General features: G+C 37.9%; 1 protein-coding gene across 6 annotated transcripts in view; it reads right to left on the reverse strand.

Annotated features, from left to right (window-relative positions):
- Nucleotides 1-1,050: 1,050 nt before the first annotated feature.
- The window catches only part of LIMS1 (LIM zinc finger domain containing 1), a 116,443-nt gene continuing 99,393 nt past the window's right edge, over nucleotides 1,051-18,100 (reverse strand). For 4 of the 6 annotated variants that reach the window (XM_063458139.1, XM_063458148.1, XM_063458121.1 and 1 more), the window contains 9 exons: nucleotides 15,092-15,158; nucleotides 14,281-14,401; nucleotides 13,512-13,661; nucleotides 11,266-11,416; nucleotides 8,596-8,688; nucleotides 6,850-6,898; nucleotides 6,265-6,340; nucleotides 5,402-5,569; nucleotides 3,112-3,198 (listed from right to left, as the gene is read on the reverse strand). In XM_063458139.1, coding sequence (XP_063314209.1) covers nucleotides 5,434-5,569; nucleotides 6,265-6,340; nucleotides 6,850-6,898; nucleotides 8,596-8,688; nucleotides 11,266-11,416; nucleotides 13,512-13,661; nucleotides 14,281-14,401; nucleotides 15,092-15,158 — 843 coding nt within the window. In that variant the 3' untranslated portion in view covers nucleotides 3,112-3,198; nucleotides 5,402-5,433. Of the gene's footprint in view, nucleotides 3,199-5,401; nucleotides 5,570-6,264; nucleotides 6,341-6,849; nucleotides 6,899-8,595; nucleotides 8,689-11,265; nucleotides 11,417-13,511; nucleotides 13,662-14,280; nucleotides 14,402-15,091; nucleotides 15,159-18,100 lie in introns of all 6 variants that reach the window. The other 2 variants (XM_063458129.1, XM_063458111.1) reach the window with 1 other exon arrangement.

Here is an 18,100-nt window from a genome sequence, read left to right on the forward strand (position 1 = left end):
TGGACTTTAGCTTGTTTGGAAATTTGCTTCCTTAAATGCTTGTGGCAATACATTCATTGCGGATGAAAACATGACCTGAAAGGGTTACTTTAAGCAATATGACCACTTTGGTGATTTGAAGTGGTCATGGTGTTTGAAATCTAAATGCAGCAATAGACTATGAAAATGCTGCACATGTAGAGTTTAACCCCTTTGTAACTCCACCTCCAGTAGCGCCATTGGTATCATTAACCAGCCCATAACTCATCTGTGTATATTGGACATCTGTTAGCACCTTGGACATCTTGAAGAAGATGAAGTATAATTTTAATGTATTCATATTGCTGGCATTTCACTAGTAAAATATACAGAGTCAATCTATATACTTACCTGAAAGTGAACCATGTGCTTAGTGAAAGCCCACTGTAAATGGCAATGTTGTTTGAAGATAAATACAAAATGGAGCTAGGTGGGTGTGTGTGTAATGGTTAGGAGCTCCTCAAGAAGTCTGATACCAATATTTTCTATGCCTTTATACACACACTGAGTAAAATATACAGAGCGCAAGACTGAATGGGAAGCACTAGTAATTGTATAGGCTTATTAATCTATACATTCAAACGCTCACTACAACCACAAAAGTAGAAACTTGTAAATACATCATCACAAGCTTCAGTTCTCATCCCCCTCAAAATTGCCTCTGCAGTGCCAAAAATCCATGTATTCCCTCTTGTTTTTCCTCCTCATTCTTTACCAGTGTAGTGACAGCTAAAGACAGAGTAACATTTGTATGCAAGGCAGCCATTGTTAAAGGGAATGGTTGTGTCCAGACTTTACAGCTCGATACCAGACATGCTTTGGATCAACAGTGCGGTGAGAGGGCATACCTTTCGTGTGTCCAACCCTGGAGCTGCGTCTGATGCAGGCAAAGTTATTAGCACACATTCCCCTCACCGTCTGCATGCAAGACGGAAATGCAGGATTAAGGATTAACTCCTTTGACATTGCAGGCTGCTTAGAACGACAAAAATATGGTAATGTTTGCAAGACAGAAGAGAGAAGCTAGTTCGCTTTAAGTGTAAAGAATTTATTAACCGTTTTGTAAAAATGTTCAGACAACATGGTTTTACAACCTGAGAACAAATATTATTTTAAAGGGCAAGGTATAAAGTTGTCCATTTGTTGTATTCCTGTGCAACATTTAACAGATAGGCTTCTGAAAATGCTAAAGAAAATATGAACTAACCATAAAGCTATTGATATATCTTTAATTTCAACTCAATATCTTTCACAAGTGACAATGTAGGTATGTATGTAAAAAATAAAATATTCATCTTACACATTAAAGTAGAGAATAGGCATTGATATAAACTCATGATTATATAACTGTAAATATGATAACTTGCATTAAAAATACTTCATATGTTCAAGGTAAAAGCATACTGTCTTTTGGGAATGCACAGCATGTGTTTACTGCATAGAATAAGGAGGAGGGGGTGGGGGGAGCACAAGTTCCCATACATGTTTAAATACATAATAACGACTATATGTCTGTTAGATTGAAATACAGGATATGGCACAAAAAACAAACACATTAAGCAATGAAGATAAGACGCATGCACAGTAAGAAACATTGAAGAGCAGATCATTAGAATTCAAGTAGTTGTCAAAATGCTCTGAATTAATTGCATTCTATTATTCCCTTTTGAGATATTACTCTGCTTATGATTCGAGATGTGTTAACTGTCCACATTATGTGGGTCAAGGCACTAGTTCTGCATTGGTTGTGCAAGTTAAGTCCAAAACACAATTGAACACTATGCTTCTTAAATAAAGTGGCTCTGTCAGCTCAAATGTGACCTTTATCCTATTGTTTCTTCTTCTCTTCCTCTTTCAGAATCTGTTCTTCTTTTTGACATCTCTTATCTATTTCTCTTTAAAACATAATACGAAATTTTATCTGTTTTGCTTTGGCATTCCGGTTAAAGGGTGCAGCTTAAGGCATAAAGCAAACTCCACTTCTTTTGTCAAAATTGTCAAATGCAGAGAAAATACATAGGACCAAGGAGATTTTAAAAAAGTTTTAAAGAGAAATAAGGAAAATAATAAAAGGACACTGAAAGAGGATAAACATATAAGAAATGCAAGTGGTGACAGAACCACTTTAAGTGACTGACTGGCAGTTTGGTTTAACTGAGAGATTTGGACATGTCATTTTGTTTTGGATAAGTCCCTATAGCACATTCACAGGGACAAATATGAAAGATAAACCAATAAAAATAAATTCTGCAGAGTGGTAGCATGGCTACTGTTTGTCCAGTAGACCAGAAACTTAATACATATGGTGAACAGCATCCAATTAGGTAGCATTGTAGTCCTAATATGCCATTGCACTTGAAATGATTATTGTAACCTGCACTTTCTATGAAATGATTGGGCCACCTGAAACCATTAAGCAGTTGCTGGATTATCACTCCTATTAACTGCTAGTTAAACGGCCTTTGATTCTTGTCCAAACCCATCACAGTGTAAATTCTACTTTACTTGTTCCGGTGGTACAGAATTTACAAAACAATTATCCTTCTATAGCAGCAATAGTGCTTGACAAATATCTCTGTTGTCCATCTAGCTGAAATGCACCAGCTTACATTCTAAAAGTACATTAAATCGTTAGTTTATTTTCTCCTGAAGCAGATATACTATTTGTTGTGGAAGAGACTCACTGTGATGTAAATTTGTTTATAGAATTCTATGTGATAAAATGTTACAAGTGCACTGAATTCCTAGCAGGAAGTCCAGGTATATTTGTGTTTTATCTATATGAACTGTCTTTGCCCACTGAATTATTGGCACACACAGTGAATCCTCAGACAGGATAAAGTAAGGCAAGTACCACAAAAGCAACCAAAAGAGGTGAGAATAAATAGCCTGTGCATGGTAATTTAATGCAGTATTCATGCAGATACATATGTTGCTGTGAAGGTTAGTGCAGGTAACAGCCTCAGTGAACAGAACAAAGTCAGGTAGAATCTGTGATCATTTCTCTTTCAGTAAGCATTCTGTATGCTGCCACAGTTCTTCTAGGCCACAGGGGACATTGGGATCTATTTTCTTGCTAAGGTTTCCGAGAGCTTCTTAAGCCTTTTCTTCAACTCCAGAGGGAATTTCTCATAGCATTTCTTACAGACAGGCTTCATGTCAAATTCCACAAATTTGTTCCTTTAAAAAGAAGAAAAAAAAACAAGCATATTTATTCAGCCATTAATAGAGTTCTATTGTGTTCTATAATATACTTTCTAAAACAGAACTAATACAAATAGTAGAATAAAAAAACATTTATAAACCATACCTTCTTAAATGTTATTAAGCCAAGAATATACACATATACATCTTCAAATTCACAAAGCTCGGTGCTTGTTTTTATCATGCAAGGTTAAATGTTTGCAGGGTGTCACTACCCTGCAGAATATGCTTAGGTTAGTCTAAAGTAGCGGGCATCATACAGGTCAAGAGCACTAGATAAAAATAACCGAGATTTAATACCTCAGTTATATACTAAATTTAACTCTGTTGGTATCTGCTGAGCTGAATCCAGCATTTTACAGCACATCACATAGACAGCTGCATCATGTGTGAGAGGCACAGAGTACCTCAACCTGTGACAACCCAACACATTAATTGGGACACATAGTGGTTCATATAACTGGAACCAGCTCAGTGAATATGCCATGTGTACCAAAGGAACAACTGCCCAACCTAACACGCAAAGCCAAGTGTGGCCAGGGTATACCCAACATCTTTATACATGTAACATTATGGCAGCTATGCAGCGACAGATTATTCTTTTAGTGAATTTAAAAAATGGTATATATGATATGTTGACATAGGCATTTTAAAAAAAATTTAACAGCAAATAATGAGGGGCTTGACAAATCCCAGATGCCAGGTCACCATGACGACTAGGAATTTTGTCCCGGAGCCTGCGATTTGTCAGCCTGTACAGTAGAGGCGGCAAGGGAGAATTAATCCTACCTCAGCATCACTAAACAGAGAGCAGAGCAGGAAGATTACAGCAGCCCCACGGAAATATCCAACGATAAGGAGGTTAGGTGGATTTAAATTAAAATAAAGTAAAAAATAAATAAATTATAATTTCTGAGTGTGTCAGTCAGTGTGTGTCGAATTAGTCAGTATCTGTCAGTGACTGTCTGTATAGGTGAGCGCCCCCCTCTGATCACATGGTAAAGGTGGTTTTACTTGCCTCCATGGCCGAGATAATCAATCAATCATGAATTGGCAGGCCATTGCGTGTACGCCAATCAGCATCTCCTCATAGAAATGCATTGAATCAATGCAGACAATCTCTAGGGGGAACATTCCACACATCCATGCAGAGCGTGAAGATGCTGAACGTAGGTACTACACACTGTGAAGTACTGGATTATGAATTACCTCTAGTGGTCGCCTGAGTGACTGCAACTAGAGGTGTTACTAGGCAGCATGTAAGCACTGCCTTTTCTCTGAAAAAGCAGTGTTTACATTGAAAAGGCTGCAGAGACAGGCTATAGACACTAGAACAGCTACATTAAACTATAGTGGTTCTGATGACTATAGTGTTCCTTTAAGAATTGTATTTTGATCGCTGAAAATAAAGCTTTGTTATTTATTTATTTTTTTAAAACGGTCTCCTAACTTTTTTTTTTTTGCTGGCTCCTAGATTTAAAGCACATTTGTCAAGCCCTGAAATAATGAAACATTTCTCAGTGTTTTTCTACCTAATTTTAGATTGTGAATAATATAACATATATTAGAGTGTTTACTTAAACATTGAAAACATTAACCAATTAATTAAAATTGATTGGCATTCTAAATACAGCTGGTCTCTTAAACCCAATGTTAGGTGTAAAGCTCTGTGCATGAAAAGGTTTCTAACTACTCATTCATGTAGGAAAGATGGGATTTCGAAATAACAGCTGGTATTATTTTCCTATATGTGCCCCTCATAAATTAATTACATATAAACACAGGTCCTACTTCTAAGCTCGAAAGAAAAAAATCTATATTTTAAAGGGCATATAGAGCCATTCCAAAAAGAAAATAACCACCACTTTTAGGCAATTTTACCATTAAATAAAAAAATGTTATGGCTGTCACCACGATTCATTCTTCTCTTACTTGATTTTTATGATATTGCTGTAGAGAAGTGGTGTCATGCAGAACTACATGATGATGATCATAAGCCACATGCTTTACTTTTCTAAACATATGTACAGTTTATTCTGCACACAGGTACAACATTCAGGACATCCATCTGGTATGCATTCTTCTTATAAATTGGGACAAAACTGCTATATGATTTGTCATTTCACCCAATTAGTAAGCATACAATGTGATCAAACACACACAAATGCATGCCACTAACCCAAGAAATAAAAGAGAGAGGAAAGTAAGAGTTCATAGACAGGATCCCTTTTTCTTTCTGTCTTTAGCCTCCTTTGCTTGCTTGGAAAGGCGGCGTTTAAACTCATCTGGCATTTTTTCATAACAGTGCTTGCAGGCTGGTTTTAGATCTATCTCAACAAACCTATGCCTTTGTGGTGCAGAAGGAAAGAAGGAACAGAATAGGTTTTCCGGAAGGAGAGCAAAGAAACAGTGTTATGTCAACTTCTAAACAACCATAAGAATCAATCACACCTAACATTGATTTAAATCGGACACATACTTAAAAATGGGAGTTAACACGTACACTTTATAGGCTCTACTTGAGGCCAGTATGTTTAGAATTTCAGGAGCAATTACAATGATTTATATAGCACCAACATATACATAAATGCTATTCAATAGGAATCAAGACAAACATTTATTTCTAAAAAAATAAAATATGTATGACGTGCAGGAACAGTAGGTAAAGTGGGCCCTGTTCAAATGAGCTCACAATATAAAGGAGCACTGTAACTTGATAATAAACATGTCCTTGGTATGCAAGTAGCCATGCCCTGTCAATGTGGTCATTGTGCCAATAGGTTCACTACAAGTGTAACCAGTTACAGTATAATTCCCACTTTGCGAAAGTATACATTAACAACGATCTTTATTATGACCTAAAACCAAGCAATGATAGCATTGCCTAGAAGATATTTATGGGCATAGCATTACATTGTGTTTTAAGCACTGGTTTTGTGCAGTTATAGAAAGTAGAAGTTAAATAAATTATATGGTTTCATCCAATTTTGTGACTGGTTGTGCTTTCCTTTACCATTTACTTCTAGTGAAAAAGCTACTTACTTGAGGGTTAACTTCGTATTGCAGGTGGAACAGGCAAAACAGTTCACGCACCAAGCTTTGTTCAGGGCAGATACAACTGGATGTACGAGATAAAATCACAAAACACAGATCTATTAAACATCAAAACCGCAGATATACTCCGCAATACACAGCTTAACAGTTACTGTGCAGTATGGCATCCCTACCATCAGGGCTGAGTACGACATCCAGGTCTTAATGTGCCAGATATTTGTTGAGGCTTTCAGGAGGATGCAATGATGATTTTTTTTATTATTTATTTTTTTTATTTTACTTTTTAGGATATATAAACTGTTGTCACACACAGAAACACAAATATCACAATTTAAAAGGACTGAGTGGATTAGGCGGGCCTAAACTATATTAATGATGATATTTTGTTCACAAGTTGCTTATTCATTTTTAAATAAACTCCATATCTAGTTACCTAGAGTGCCATTGCACTTTTGTGTGTGTGTATTACCAGTTTCTTTTATTTCACAATGGACAAATTAACATGCCCTTTTCTGTTGCATTTCAAGAAATACATTATCTGAAGCAAAAACAAAAAACACCATGGATACTTACCATCTCCTTCAATTACACGGTTGCAATGGAAACAAACATCGCCAAAAAGCTAAGAGAAAAAGACAAACATACCATTAGTGTATAGAAGAAAAAGAAGAATAGGTAGAGATAGGTTGCTAGGTAGAAAAATAGCCAGGGCCTATTACCCAGTTTTCCCACTCACCCGAATCGTCCTTCACCCAATGTCTCTCTCCCATATTTTCTCACTTGTCTCTGCGTTCCATTTCCCTTTGTAGCTTTTGCCCCACTTTCCCATGTGACTCCCTAACTGCCTTCTGGGCTGTAGGTGTGGGTCTCCTTAGCTCTAGCCAGATCCTTTTGGCTGTCTGAGCTAAGCTTTGGTGGCTAGCCAAATACAGAGTATCAGTCAGAACTGGAGTGCTCAATGTAGACAGAGCATCATATTCCCATATTCTTCTGACACTTCGCAAAAATACCGGGCAAGGAGCTGAGACGGCAAGGTCTGTATCGTCCACTCTCCCAGTGAGATCTGTGGCTTTATTAGAATCATATATGGGGTTCATACCCATCCAGTTCCCCTCTCGAGATAACCCTGCATGTATAATTACCACAAAACAGCATGGTTTAATTAAGGCTCTCAGATTTTTTGGTTCCTACACTGACGGGGTCAAGGCAGTTATGACCACTTTTGTTATATTAGTTTCTATAGACAACCCTTTTCTTTAGCTTTTCTTTCTGCTTTTATAGGGGATATAAGCAGATTAATTCAACCTGAATAAAAAGAATGATAATTTCCTATACAAGGTTGATCTTGAAGTTCTAATGATGTCAGGAAGAGAGTGTAAATATACTGACACCTGGTGGTTAACTATTTTAGGGAAGCTAAAATTGTTGTTTGCTTACCACTTGCAACATTGTATCAAATGTCAGTGCACAAAGCATTTAGTTTACGCGAGAGCTACACAGTAACAAAATATAACAAAGATTCACTACAAGACACAAAATAGTACTGATTTACAACAGACTCTTGTAAACAAGGTTCAATAATTATTTTAGATTTTTCTTGTAACTACTTTATTTATTCCAATATATTTTAATGGTTATGCTTTAATTTCTATTCTATGTCTAAAATGTGTATGCAACAATTCTAATCATATTATTCTAAAAAAAAAAAAAAAAAAGTTTAAATCAAGATGACCATCTTTAGTGTATATGAGCTATCACATGAGAACTAGCTTTTTCTTTACTCCAAACCCCTAAAGCATTCCAGCTAACTTTAAGGCTTAGAGAGTGTCCCCTCGGTCTTTAGTTACTAACTTTTTTCCATGCAAAATAAATGTTTTTATAAAGCTCCAAGGTTGCACCATCTTGCTAGTCAGATCTGAGTGTTCACACAAGGCCAGCCTTTAATGGGTTTTAATGTTTCTTTATGAGTAGCATTTTACTGGCACCATTATCCTAAAACCCTGCTAATATTTTTGCCTATCATGCAGCTCTGTCTCATATACAATTTTTACTTAAATCTGTCAATTGCTTGGTCTTCTATATCCCCACTGTGCAATAGCAAAATGCTGTGAAATATGTTATTACATAAATGATAATGTGTTTGACATGCTGGCAGTTTAGTGTTGCAACTTCTTAAAATTTGACCCAATATCACAAGGGTAAAGAATGTGCTTTTAAAAAAACAAAAAAAAAAACAAAGACCTGGATATTGGAACAGCTTAGACCACGTATTGAAACCGCAACTTTACACAAAGGCACTGCATGTTCTGAGCCACTGACCTGGTTGTAATGTGTCTCACAATAAGCCAGCCCCTTTCTCTCATAATGACGATGGCCAAGGAAGGGCTTTTCGCACTTTGCACACACAAAATGCTGGAATTACAGATAAACCATAAATTACAATATCAAATAAAAATATTAAAACAAAACAAAACAACAAACACACACCTCATATTCACACAATTTTACAAGAAAAAGCACCCTTCTATAATGGAAATAACTTTGTTGAGATGGATGGATTGCAACATACAGTATCCTTAATAAATACTTATAATACATCTAATCATATTCAACAGATTTTTATATCTATATATATATATATATATATATATATATATATATATATATATATATATTTATTTATTTATTTAAACTATTCTCAATTTTGTAACTAAACAAAAAAAGTTCTGTCAGTCATACAGTGTGTGAATACGTTTTCATGAAACTGACCTTCAGCAAAGGCTGGCTGGCCGTGTCGGAATAATAACATGTTTTGATTTGCTTTGTTATCAGTAGACTCACATACAGCTATAAATATAACGGAGAATGTTATGCTATTTCAACTATACAGGTGATACTCGAAAAATTTTAATATTGTGCAAAAGTTCATTTATTTCAGTAATGCAACGTAAAAGGGGAAACTAATATATGAGATAGACGCATTACATGCAAAGCAAGATGGTTCAAGCCGTGATTTTTCATAAGTGCGATGATTATGGCTTACAGCTCATGAAAACCCCAAATCCACAATCTCAGTAAATTAGAATATTACATGCAATCAATAAAACAAAGCGTGTACATACCTCTTTATATACCTTTGAAAAGTATAAGCATGCATATGGAATCAGTTCTTGGTTTGGGCCCTCTTTGCAGCAATTACTGCCTCAATGCGGCGTGGCATGGAAGCTATCACCCTGTGGCACTGCTGAGGTGTTATGGAAGACCAGGATGCTTCAATGGCGAACTTCAGCTCTTCTGCATTGTTCGGTCTCAGGTCTCATCTTTCTCTTGGCAATGCCCCATAGATTCTCTATGGGGTTCAGGACAGGCTAGTTTGCTGGCCAGTCAAGCACAGTAATCCCACGGTCATTGAACCAGGCTTTGGTGCTTTTGGCAGTGTGGGCAGGTCCTGCTGGAGAATGAAGTCAGCATCCCCATAAAGCTCGTCTGCGGAAGGAAGCACGAAGTACTCCAAAATCTGCTGGTAGACGGCTGCGTTGACCCTGGAATTAATGAAGCACAGTGGACCAACACCAGCAGATAACATGGCTCCCCAAATCAACACAGACTGTGGAAACCTCACACTGGACTTCAAGCATCTTGCAGTATGTTCCTCTCCTTTCTTCCTCCAGACTCTGGGTCCTTGGTTTCCAAATGAGATGCAAAAGTTGCTCTCATCAGAAAATAGTACTTTGGACCACTGAGCAACAGACCAGGTCTGTTTTTCTTTCGCCCAGGTAAGACGTTTCTGTTGTGGTTTGTTGTTCAGAAGAGGCTTGACAAGAGGAATACGACATCTGAAGCCCATGTCCAGGATCCGTCTTTGTGTGGTGGCTCTTGATGCACGGACTCCAGCCTCAGTCCACTCCTTGTGAAAGTCCCCAACACATTTGAATGGCCTTTTGCTGACAATCCTCTCCAGGCTGCAGTCATCCCTGCAGCTTGTGCACCTTTTTCTTCCACACTTTTCTATTAATGTGCTTTGATACAGCACTTTGGGAACCTCCAACTTCCTTCGCAATTACCTTTTGAGGCTTTCCCTCTTTATGGAGGGTGTCAATGATGGTTTTCAGCACAACTGTCAGGTCAGCAGTCTTCCCCATGATTGTGATTCCTACTGAACCAGACAGAGACCATTTAAAGGCTCAGAAATCCTTTGCAGGTGTTATGGCTTACTTAGCTGATTAGAGTGGGACACTGTGAGCCTAGACTATTGCACCTTTTCACAAAATACTCTAATTTACTGAGATTGTGGATTTGGGGTTTTCATGAGCTGTAAGCCATAATCATCGCACTTATGACCATTTACAGCTTGGACTATCCTGCTTTGCATGTAATGTGTCTATCTCATATATTAGTTTCCCCTTTTACATTACATTACTGAAATAAATGAACTTTTGCACAATATTCTAATTTTTCGACTATCACCTGTACATTTATGATTCTGGTATTATATCTGAAAGTAAATAATTTAGCTTTTATGTAAATCTGTATAAAAGCCCGGCAGTACATTTCTCATTAGCAACACAATTAATTAAATCTAACTAGCAGTTGCAATGTGTGATCATGGTTATCTGTAGCTGGTGTATCCCCTATGAGAACATCATCAACATCAGATACCCACTCACAGCAATTTTTCTGTTGTTGCAAAACTCCATTGTAGGTTCTAAAAATATTACTAAACAGTTATCAAAAAATGAAAAGTAAAAAAAATTTCAGACCACAGTTTGAAAAGTAGCTTAGTAGCTACAAATATTTGTAATTTTCGTGTTGGACACACTAAATACATATAAAACATCAGAAAGTGTTTGACAGCAATGTGCCTACAATAATATAGCTCTATATAGTAATTTGATAAGACATGATCGTCATAAGAAACATTTTTAAAAAGTGCATATTTGCACAGACATTTTACTTTGCACATAAACCTAAATCATCACAGTCCCATACCTCAACGTGCCATTGTTTGCCCATAGCATTAACAACCCGCCCTTCAATTGGTCTCCTGCAGGCTCCACAGATAGGGACACCCATCTTATCATGGCAAGGTAGACAGTACAGCTCCCCTTTCAGCTCACGGGCATCAGACGTCAGCTCTTTTCTAAATTATTAACAAAAAGGCCATTTCAAAACCAACATTATTTAAAAAAGGAATGAAAAATGCTATGGATGGAAAAGAAAGTAATACACTGTTCCGAGAGATTATGTTATACATATGTTGATTATCAAAAATGCGAAGTAGATACCCAGAGGGCTGCAAGACAAATGAAATATCAATGGGTAGCTATTTGCATGTAATTTGACCTCTTGATTTCACTAGAGAGGTTAAAGGATCACTATAGTGTCCTCTAATATATATTGGAATCTTACTTTTATTCCAGTCTGCTGCTGGCTCTGTCCCTGATCTGCCTGCTTGGCTGACATAACCAGAAGTGGTGATCTGACCCAATCACCATTTTTTCCCATAGGAAAGCACTGGATTGGCTGATCGTGTCAAAAAGGCAGATATGGGGCAGAGTCAAACACATCCTTGGCCAATCAGCATCTCCTCAGAGATGCATTGAATCAATGCATCTCCATAAGCAAACTTCAGTGTCTCGATGCAGAAAGTAGAGACACTGCATGTCAGTGCTGCACACTGTACAGCAATGCCCCAGGAAGCACCTCTAGTAGCCATCCGAGGAGTGGCCAGTGAAGGGATCCCTGGGCTGTATTGTAAACACTGCCTTCTCTCTGAAAATACAGTGTCTACTGCAAAAAGCCTGACTTTGTGCTCACCAGAACAAAGTTGTTCTGGTGACTATAGTGTCTCTTTAAAGGATGTATTCCTGACCCTATAGTGTTAAAACCACCATCTAGCCCCCCCTGTGTCCCTCATGCCTCCGCAAAATCTTACTGTATTCAAGCCTGAAGCTGTAACTCTGCATGCTGTTTGCCTGAAAAAACAAGCAGTCTGATGATGATATCAGAAGTGGTATCCTTATCCAATCACAATGCTTCCCCATAGGATTGGCTGAGACTGACAAAGAGGCAGATCAGGGGCAGAGCCAGCATGATTCAAACACAGCCCTGGCCAATCAGCATCTCCTCATAGAGATGAATTGAATCAATGAATCTCTATGAGGAAAGTTCAGTGTCTGCATGCAGAGGGAGGAGACACTGAATGTTTGGATGCATTTTAGGCAGCCATGACACAGGAAGGATCTCTAACAGCTGTCTGAGGAGTGGCCAGTGAAGTTATCACTAGGCTGTAATGTAAACACTGCATTTTCTCTGAAAATCAATAAGCTGTAGTTGTTCTGGTGACTATAGTGTCCCTTTAAGGTAAAGGTTTAAGCTTTGAGCGCTGGAGTTATTTGCAAAGTACTCACTCTGGTATTTAGTCTATAAACCAGTCAGATTAATGATATTAGAGCTGCAGGAGTAATTATACAGAGTGCATTAGTGTGCACCTGCTCCTCCTCCAAAGCATTTCCTGTGTGAGAGGTTAGTAGTAGCAGATGGGAAATGACACTGGAGGAGCTGGGATAGCACCAAGTTTTACCTCCTCTATAACTGGTCATGCAGCTCTGTCATTGTGGCTAACTGGACTGCAGGAGACACTGGCCAAGGCACCTTTTACTTAGCTCTCCATACCATCTTATTTTAGCTCAAAAAGGAACATCATAAATGTTGAAAACAGGCACCCCTAGTGGTCAGGCGCCTTTTCTCCCTAATGGGAATTCTATCTGTGTAATTGTGTTAGAAGAAGAAATGTTTGATTGCGGATTAGACAAGTTGATTATTAGAGCTGCATTCCTGTTCATATTATTTTCTAATATGGCTCTGCACACTATTACATCAGCATATGAAATAATATACAGACATGTCTCTCCAATAGAGGCATTGCAGACTCAAACAGTGGCTGAGTACAGACAGTAGGAATAAATCTATAAATAACATGCTGTCACCAGACATGCCTTTCAGGAGACTAAATGCTATTACAAGTAAAGCATGTAAGATTAACCATACGTATAGGATTACAACCACACACATAGAATATGAAGGAAGAGAAAAAAAAAAAAAAACTATACATCTCATATTATTCTAGTCATACCATACCAAAAATAGAAGCCTAAACATGGCACTCAGAAAGATGGCAGGTTATATCTGACTTGCTCCATTTTTGCAAAAGATCCACAATATGTGAAGCTTACCCACAATTGGCACAATTAAAGTGATCTGGGTGGTAGGGATCATTCTTGAATATAAGAGGATGTTCCTCAATAATGGCATGGCACTTTTGGCAGATGTATTTGCCCAGTCCTCTGGCTTTCTCTCTGTTGTGACAAGGACGGCACAGGTGTCTGGGAGTAAAGAAAGAGAAAAAAAAGAAAATCAAGATGCAGAATAAGGCATGTATTATCATATTTAGACATCCTTTTCCTGACACTATCTAACCCTTAGGTCCCCCCCCCCCCCACCCTCAGCGTCCCCCTTCGGTCACTTACCATAATACAGCAACAGGCTCCCTCGCTGACGTCAGCTCCCAAGTGGAGAAGAATGTGCATGCACGGCAACAGCCACGCGCGCATTCAAACAGTCCATAGGAAAACATTTCTCAATGCTTTCCTATGGACGTTCTGCACGCCGAATGCGATTTTCGCATCCAGCGTCGCAGAAGTGCCTCTAGCGGCTGTCAGGAAGACAGCCACTAGAGGCTGGGTTAACCCTGCAATGTAAACATAGCCGTTTCTCTGAAATGGCTATGTTTACATCTGAATGATTAAAACCTGGGGGACCTGGCACCCAGGCCACTTCATTGAGCTAAGTGGTCTGGGTGACTATAGTGTCCCTTTAAATATTTTGAAAAACAAACTGCAAAAACAACACTCTCCAAAATGGATCATACATGAGATAGAGCAAATTGTTTGTTTGCAAATTATTGAAAATTTGTAAATAATTAAATATACAAAGAGATCTTACCTGCCTGCATTCTTAACAAATCCAATATCTGCCAAGACCTGCTCACATAGATCACAGCGAAAGCATTCTGGGTGCCAGCTATTGTTCATTGCCTTAATAACACGACCAATTATGAATTCACCTGGAGACAAACATGCCAATCATTGGTAAAATCACTATGCTTATTTAGTACAGACTGCAAGGAATTAAAACATCATTGGAGCCAGAAAGCCTCAAACTACAGCTAAAGGCACTCACACAACTTTTTCTTTTCTATTTTAAATACAGGGGCATAAGCAGGGAAAATAGAGAGGTGAGAAGGAATACAAAATGTGTAACAGGAGAAAAATAAATACATACAAAACAAGCTGATGTATAGTGAAAATTATCGGAGAGAAATGGGTCAAAGTAATAAGGTGTCATTTTATTATTTGTGTGATCAATCTAACCATTTATATGACTGTCTTGTAGGCTGGTGATTTATATACAGAATAAGAAACCTTATGACAGATTGCATGTGCTTATAGTGAGCCATGTGATTCTGTGAAAAAATATGGCCTACGTGGAAACAAATATTAGTCAGAGAAACAAGACTGTAGTTCCTTGCAGTTGGCAGGACATACTTACTATTTAGTAATTATTAACGGTATTAAATTGTGTTCTACATCGAATGTCACTGGTCTTTAAGAGATTAAAATGTGCCGATCCTGGTGCCACTTTATAGGCAAGCACTTAAATGATATAAAGTTACTGAGCAATGTCTTCAAGTAAATAAGGGGTTATGTAATTTTATTGTGATGTTTTATTATTAGTTCCCTGTAAATATACTCACCACACTGATGGCAGCAGGGGGCAAACAGCATTTGGAAGTCATGTTCACAATATTTCCTTCCCTCAAACTGAAATAAAAGAAAAATATAAAAATTATAATTTTGATAAAATAAAATTTAACAAAGTAAAATATATATACACATTATTTAATAAACTGAAATCCATAAACACTTCACTCTGAATATCAGATTTGGTTACTAAACGAATAATGTTTAGCATTTGTTGAAAGTATTCCAACTTAATAACAATTTAAAGGGGATTGTCACTTCCAAGGGTTTTTAAGATGTTTAATTATCCTGTAAACACTGCATAGAAATCCATACCTCTTACTTGTACCGAGCATCTCCATCTTGGTTCCCTGTCAAACTTTGTTATAAATGTTTTAAAATGCTTAATTTTGCCATTGAACATAGTAATACATAAGAAACCAAAACAATGTTTCTATACGCCTCATCGGTCTGGATAGTCATTTGCTAAATCATTTGTGTGTGTTTTCAAAGAAAAAAAGCCATCACATGGAAAAAAAATGTAACACAAGTTACAGGTGATTTCCAATGTTTTATTCAATTGTGTACTTTCCAGAGAAGTGACATTTACACTTTGAAGTGTTTTATAGATGCAAATATACATGACACATACATAGAAACAAGCACTTCACTTTTACAAAGGTCCATGGCAAGTACTGAAATGTTAGAAAGAAAGGCTGGTCAGCAATCAAATGAGCTTCACTCATAACAAATTAGGAACATAACTTATGATCTCTCCAACACCTTCAATATGTGTTTTGCAATAAAATATATTCAATGCTGTTGATCCTTCCGATATTTTATGGGAGGTTTCACAAACATAGTTCATTGAGAAGTCGAAAGTGTGTTGATCTAGTTACGGCTTGAAACCATATCTAATTCTACTACGGTGAGCACATGTATCTACGTGACTGTGCTCCACATTCCATTTAAACAGTTAATAATAGAACGTTGCTGAACAGTATGGCACTCCCTGGACACAATACTCATAATTATCTACAGCACGATTATTACATTGAAATACCACCAACTTCTGCAGCACTCTGATGGGGAACAAAAAAGTACCTAAAGCAAAAACAAACGCACAGGAAATTAAGTCATGCAAAGTCAAGGGTGGTTGAAAGCACCATCAGTTTTAATACTTGAAAGGGGAGTGCTGGGCTGGTTTTGATTACATAAAAGGGTACCCAAATAGGCATTAACCGATCCTTTTCCAGATCCAAAGCTGATAAAGATTATTAGTTGTCCTCTTTTGTCTTTTGAGCTGATAACCAGTGTGGATATTCTGTCCATTTAATGTTTTCAAAAAAAAGCAGCACAATTTCTACAGAAATCTGCCATTAAGTGGGCATGTTGACAGCCATCACACAATCACTCTCAAGCGGCCAATACATGTACAGAGCTGTTAATAATAGGAGTGTGATTGCCGTCATCACACTCCTATCATTATCAGATAACCAGCCCAGTATATTGCCTTAGATTAGTCACTATCTCACCTCCCTGCCTTCAGCAGAGCTCCGCATGTGGAGACTCACAGGGAGGGGTGATGCGAGGTCACATGGCCACTCATTGGCTGGCATCTGGAGTTTCCGGATGCAGAAAATGGCATGCATTGACTGGGTATGGCGAATATTTATTGTTAATTATTCATTAAATGATCGGGCCAAAACAGATCATCAGATATATGCAGAATATTGGCTATAAGAATTAGTAGAACCAATAATTGGTCAATCACTAATGGCAATAATTGTTAGTATCCACTTACATTCTGACAACAGGAGAGCTTTGTGACACAGAGTGACCTGAGGTTGTGAATTGTTCTGCCATAAGCTATAATCACTTTAATGAGATTAAGTTGTTATGGTGCTGAGAGTGCCCCTTTAAGTGATCTCTGCTTTGAACATCACAGTCAACTGTAGCACATAAAAGGCTCGTCACGGCGATGATTAATGTGTCCTAATTTGCAAATGACTCCTGACTGGCTAGATCGAGCTGCTAGTAATAAAATCAATCAGGCATTACAGATATTACATCAATTGACATGAACAAAAAAAATAACCCCACATAATGTAAAATGCTTGATGGCCAGTATATTGAATAAATGCCATTTTTGCAACAGTGAAAGGATCTGCCCATACCATTAAAAAGTAGATCTAATACAGCCTTTAATTTTGAACTTTGACATTACTTGCCCACATTCGTCATGCAAGATCTAATTTTTTAATAAGTTGCTCAATGGTGGACAGGATGGACTGGGATCACAATACACATTGCACTCTAAATATAGTTTATCAAGAGTAAACACAATGCAAAATATGGCTTTTACTTTGTAATGTAAGAAAAACAGATATAGGAGTTGTATAGTAAATTGTATAAATGGATGGCTGTTTTTAACCTGAAATGTACAATGGGGTAGAAAAACACAAAAGTAAAAACTATTGATAGTAAACGTGCAAAATCTGGTTTTAAGCCATTCGTCTGAATAAAATTCCTGGTAATCATCGAAGAAATTCATAGAGAGGAAAAAAAAAAAAAAGACATTCAGAATATTTGGTTCATTTATGGAAGATTCAAATTTCTGGAATCTATCGATTGCCTGGAATCTTATTCAGACTAATGGCTTGAAGCCAATTTGTGCACATTTAGTCACTATATAAAATACTGGACACCTTGTCTCCACGGCACCACCCAAAAGGATGCCGTACACGCCGAGGAAAACACAAGGAGGCACTTTCCCTGCATGCACCCAGCAACCGACCGGTACGAACAGGTCAGTCGCGAAAGGTACGCCGCACCACAACACCCGAGAGACAGACAAAGCCACATCTTCTCTTGCGGATCTCAGCATCTGCGACATCGCCCCGTCCTCAAATCGCTGACTCCCGGCATAGAACAGAGGCGGACAAGGTACTCAGCACCCTGAACCGAGGGACGGTGGGCAAGAGGCTTACTGGACTCTGGCTACCAAGCGGCGGCGGCCTCCA

Source organism: Pelobates fuscus, chromosome 1 (genome assembly GCF_036172605.1).
Source record: "Pelobates fuscus isolate aPelFus1 chromosome 1, aPelFus1.pri, whole genome shotgun sequence".
Taxonomy (NCBI): Eukaryota; Metazoa; Chordata; class Amphibia; order Anura; family Pelobatidae; genus Pelobates; species Pelobates fuscus.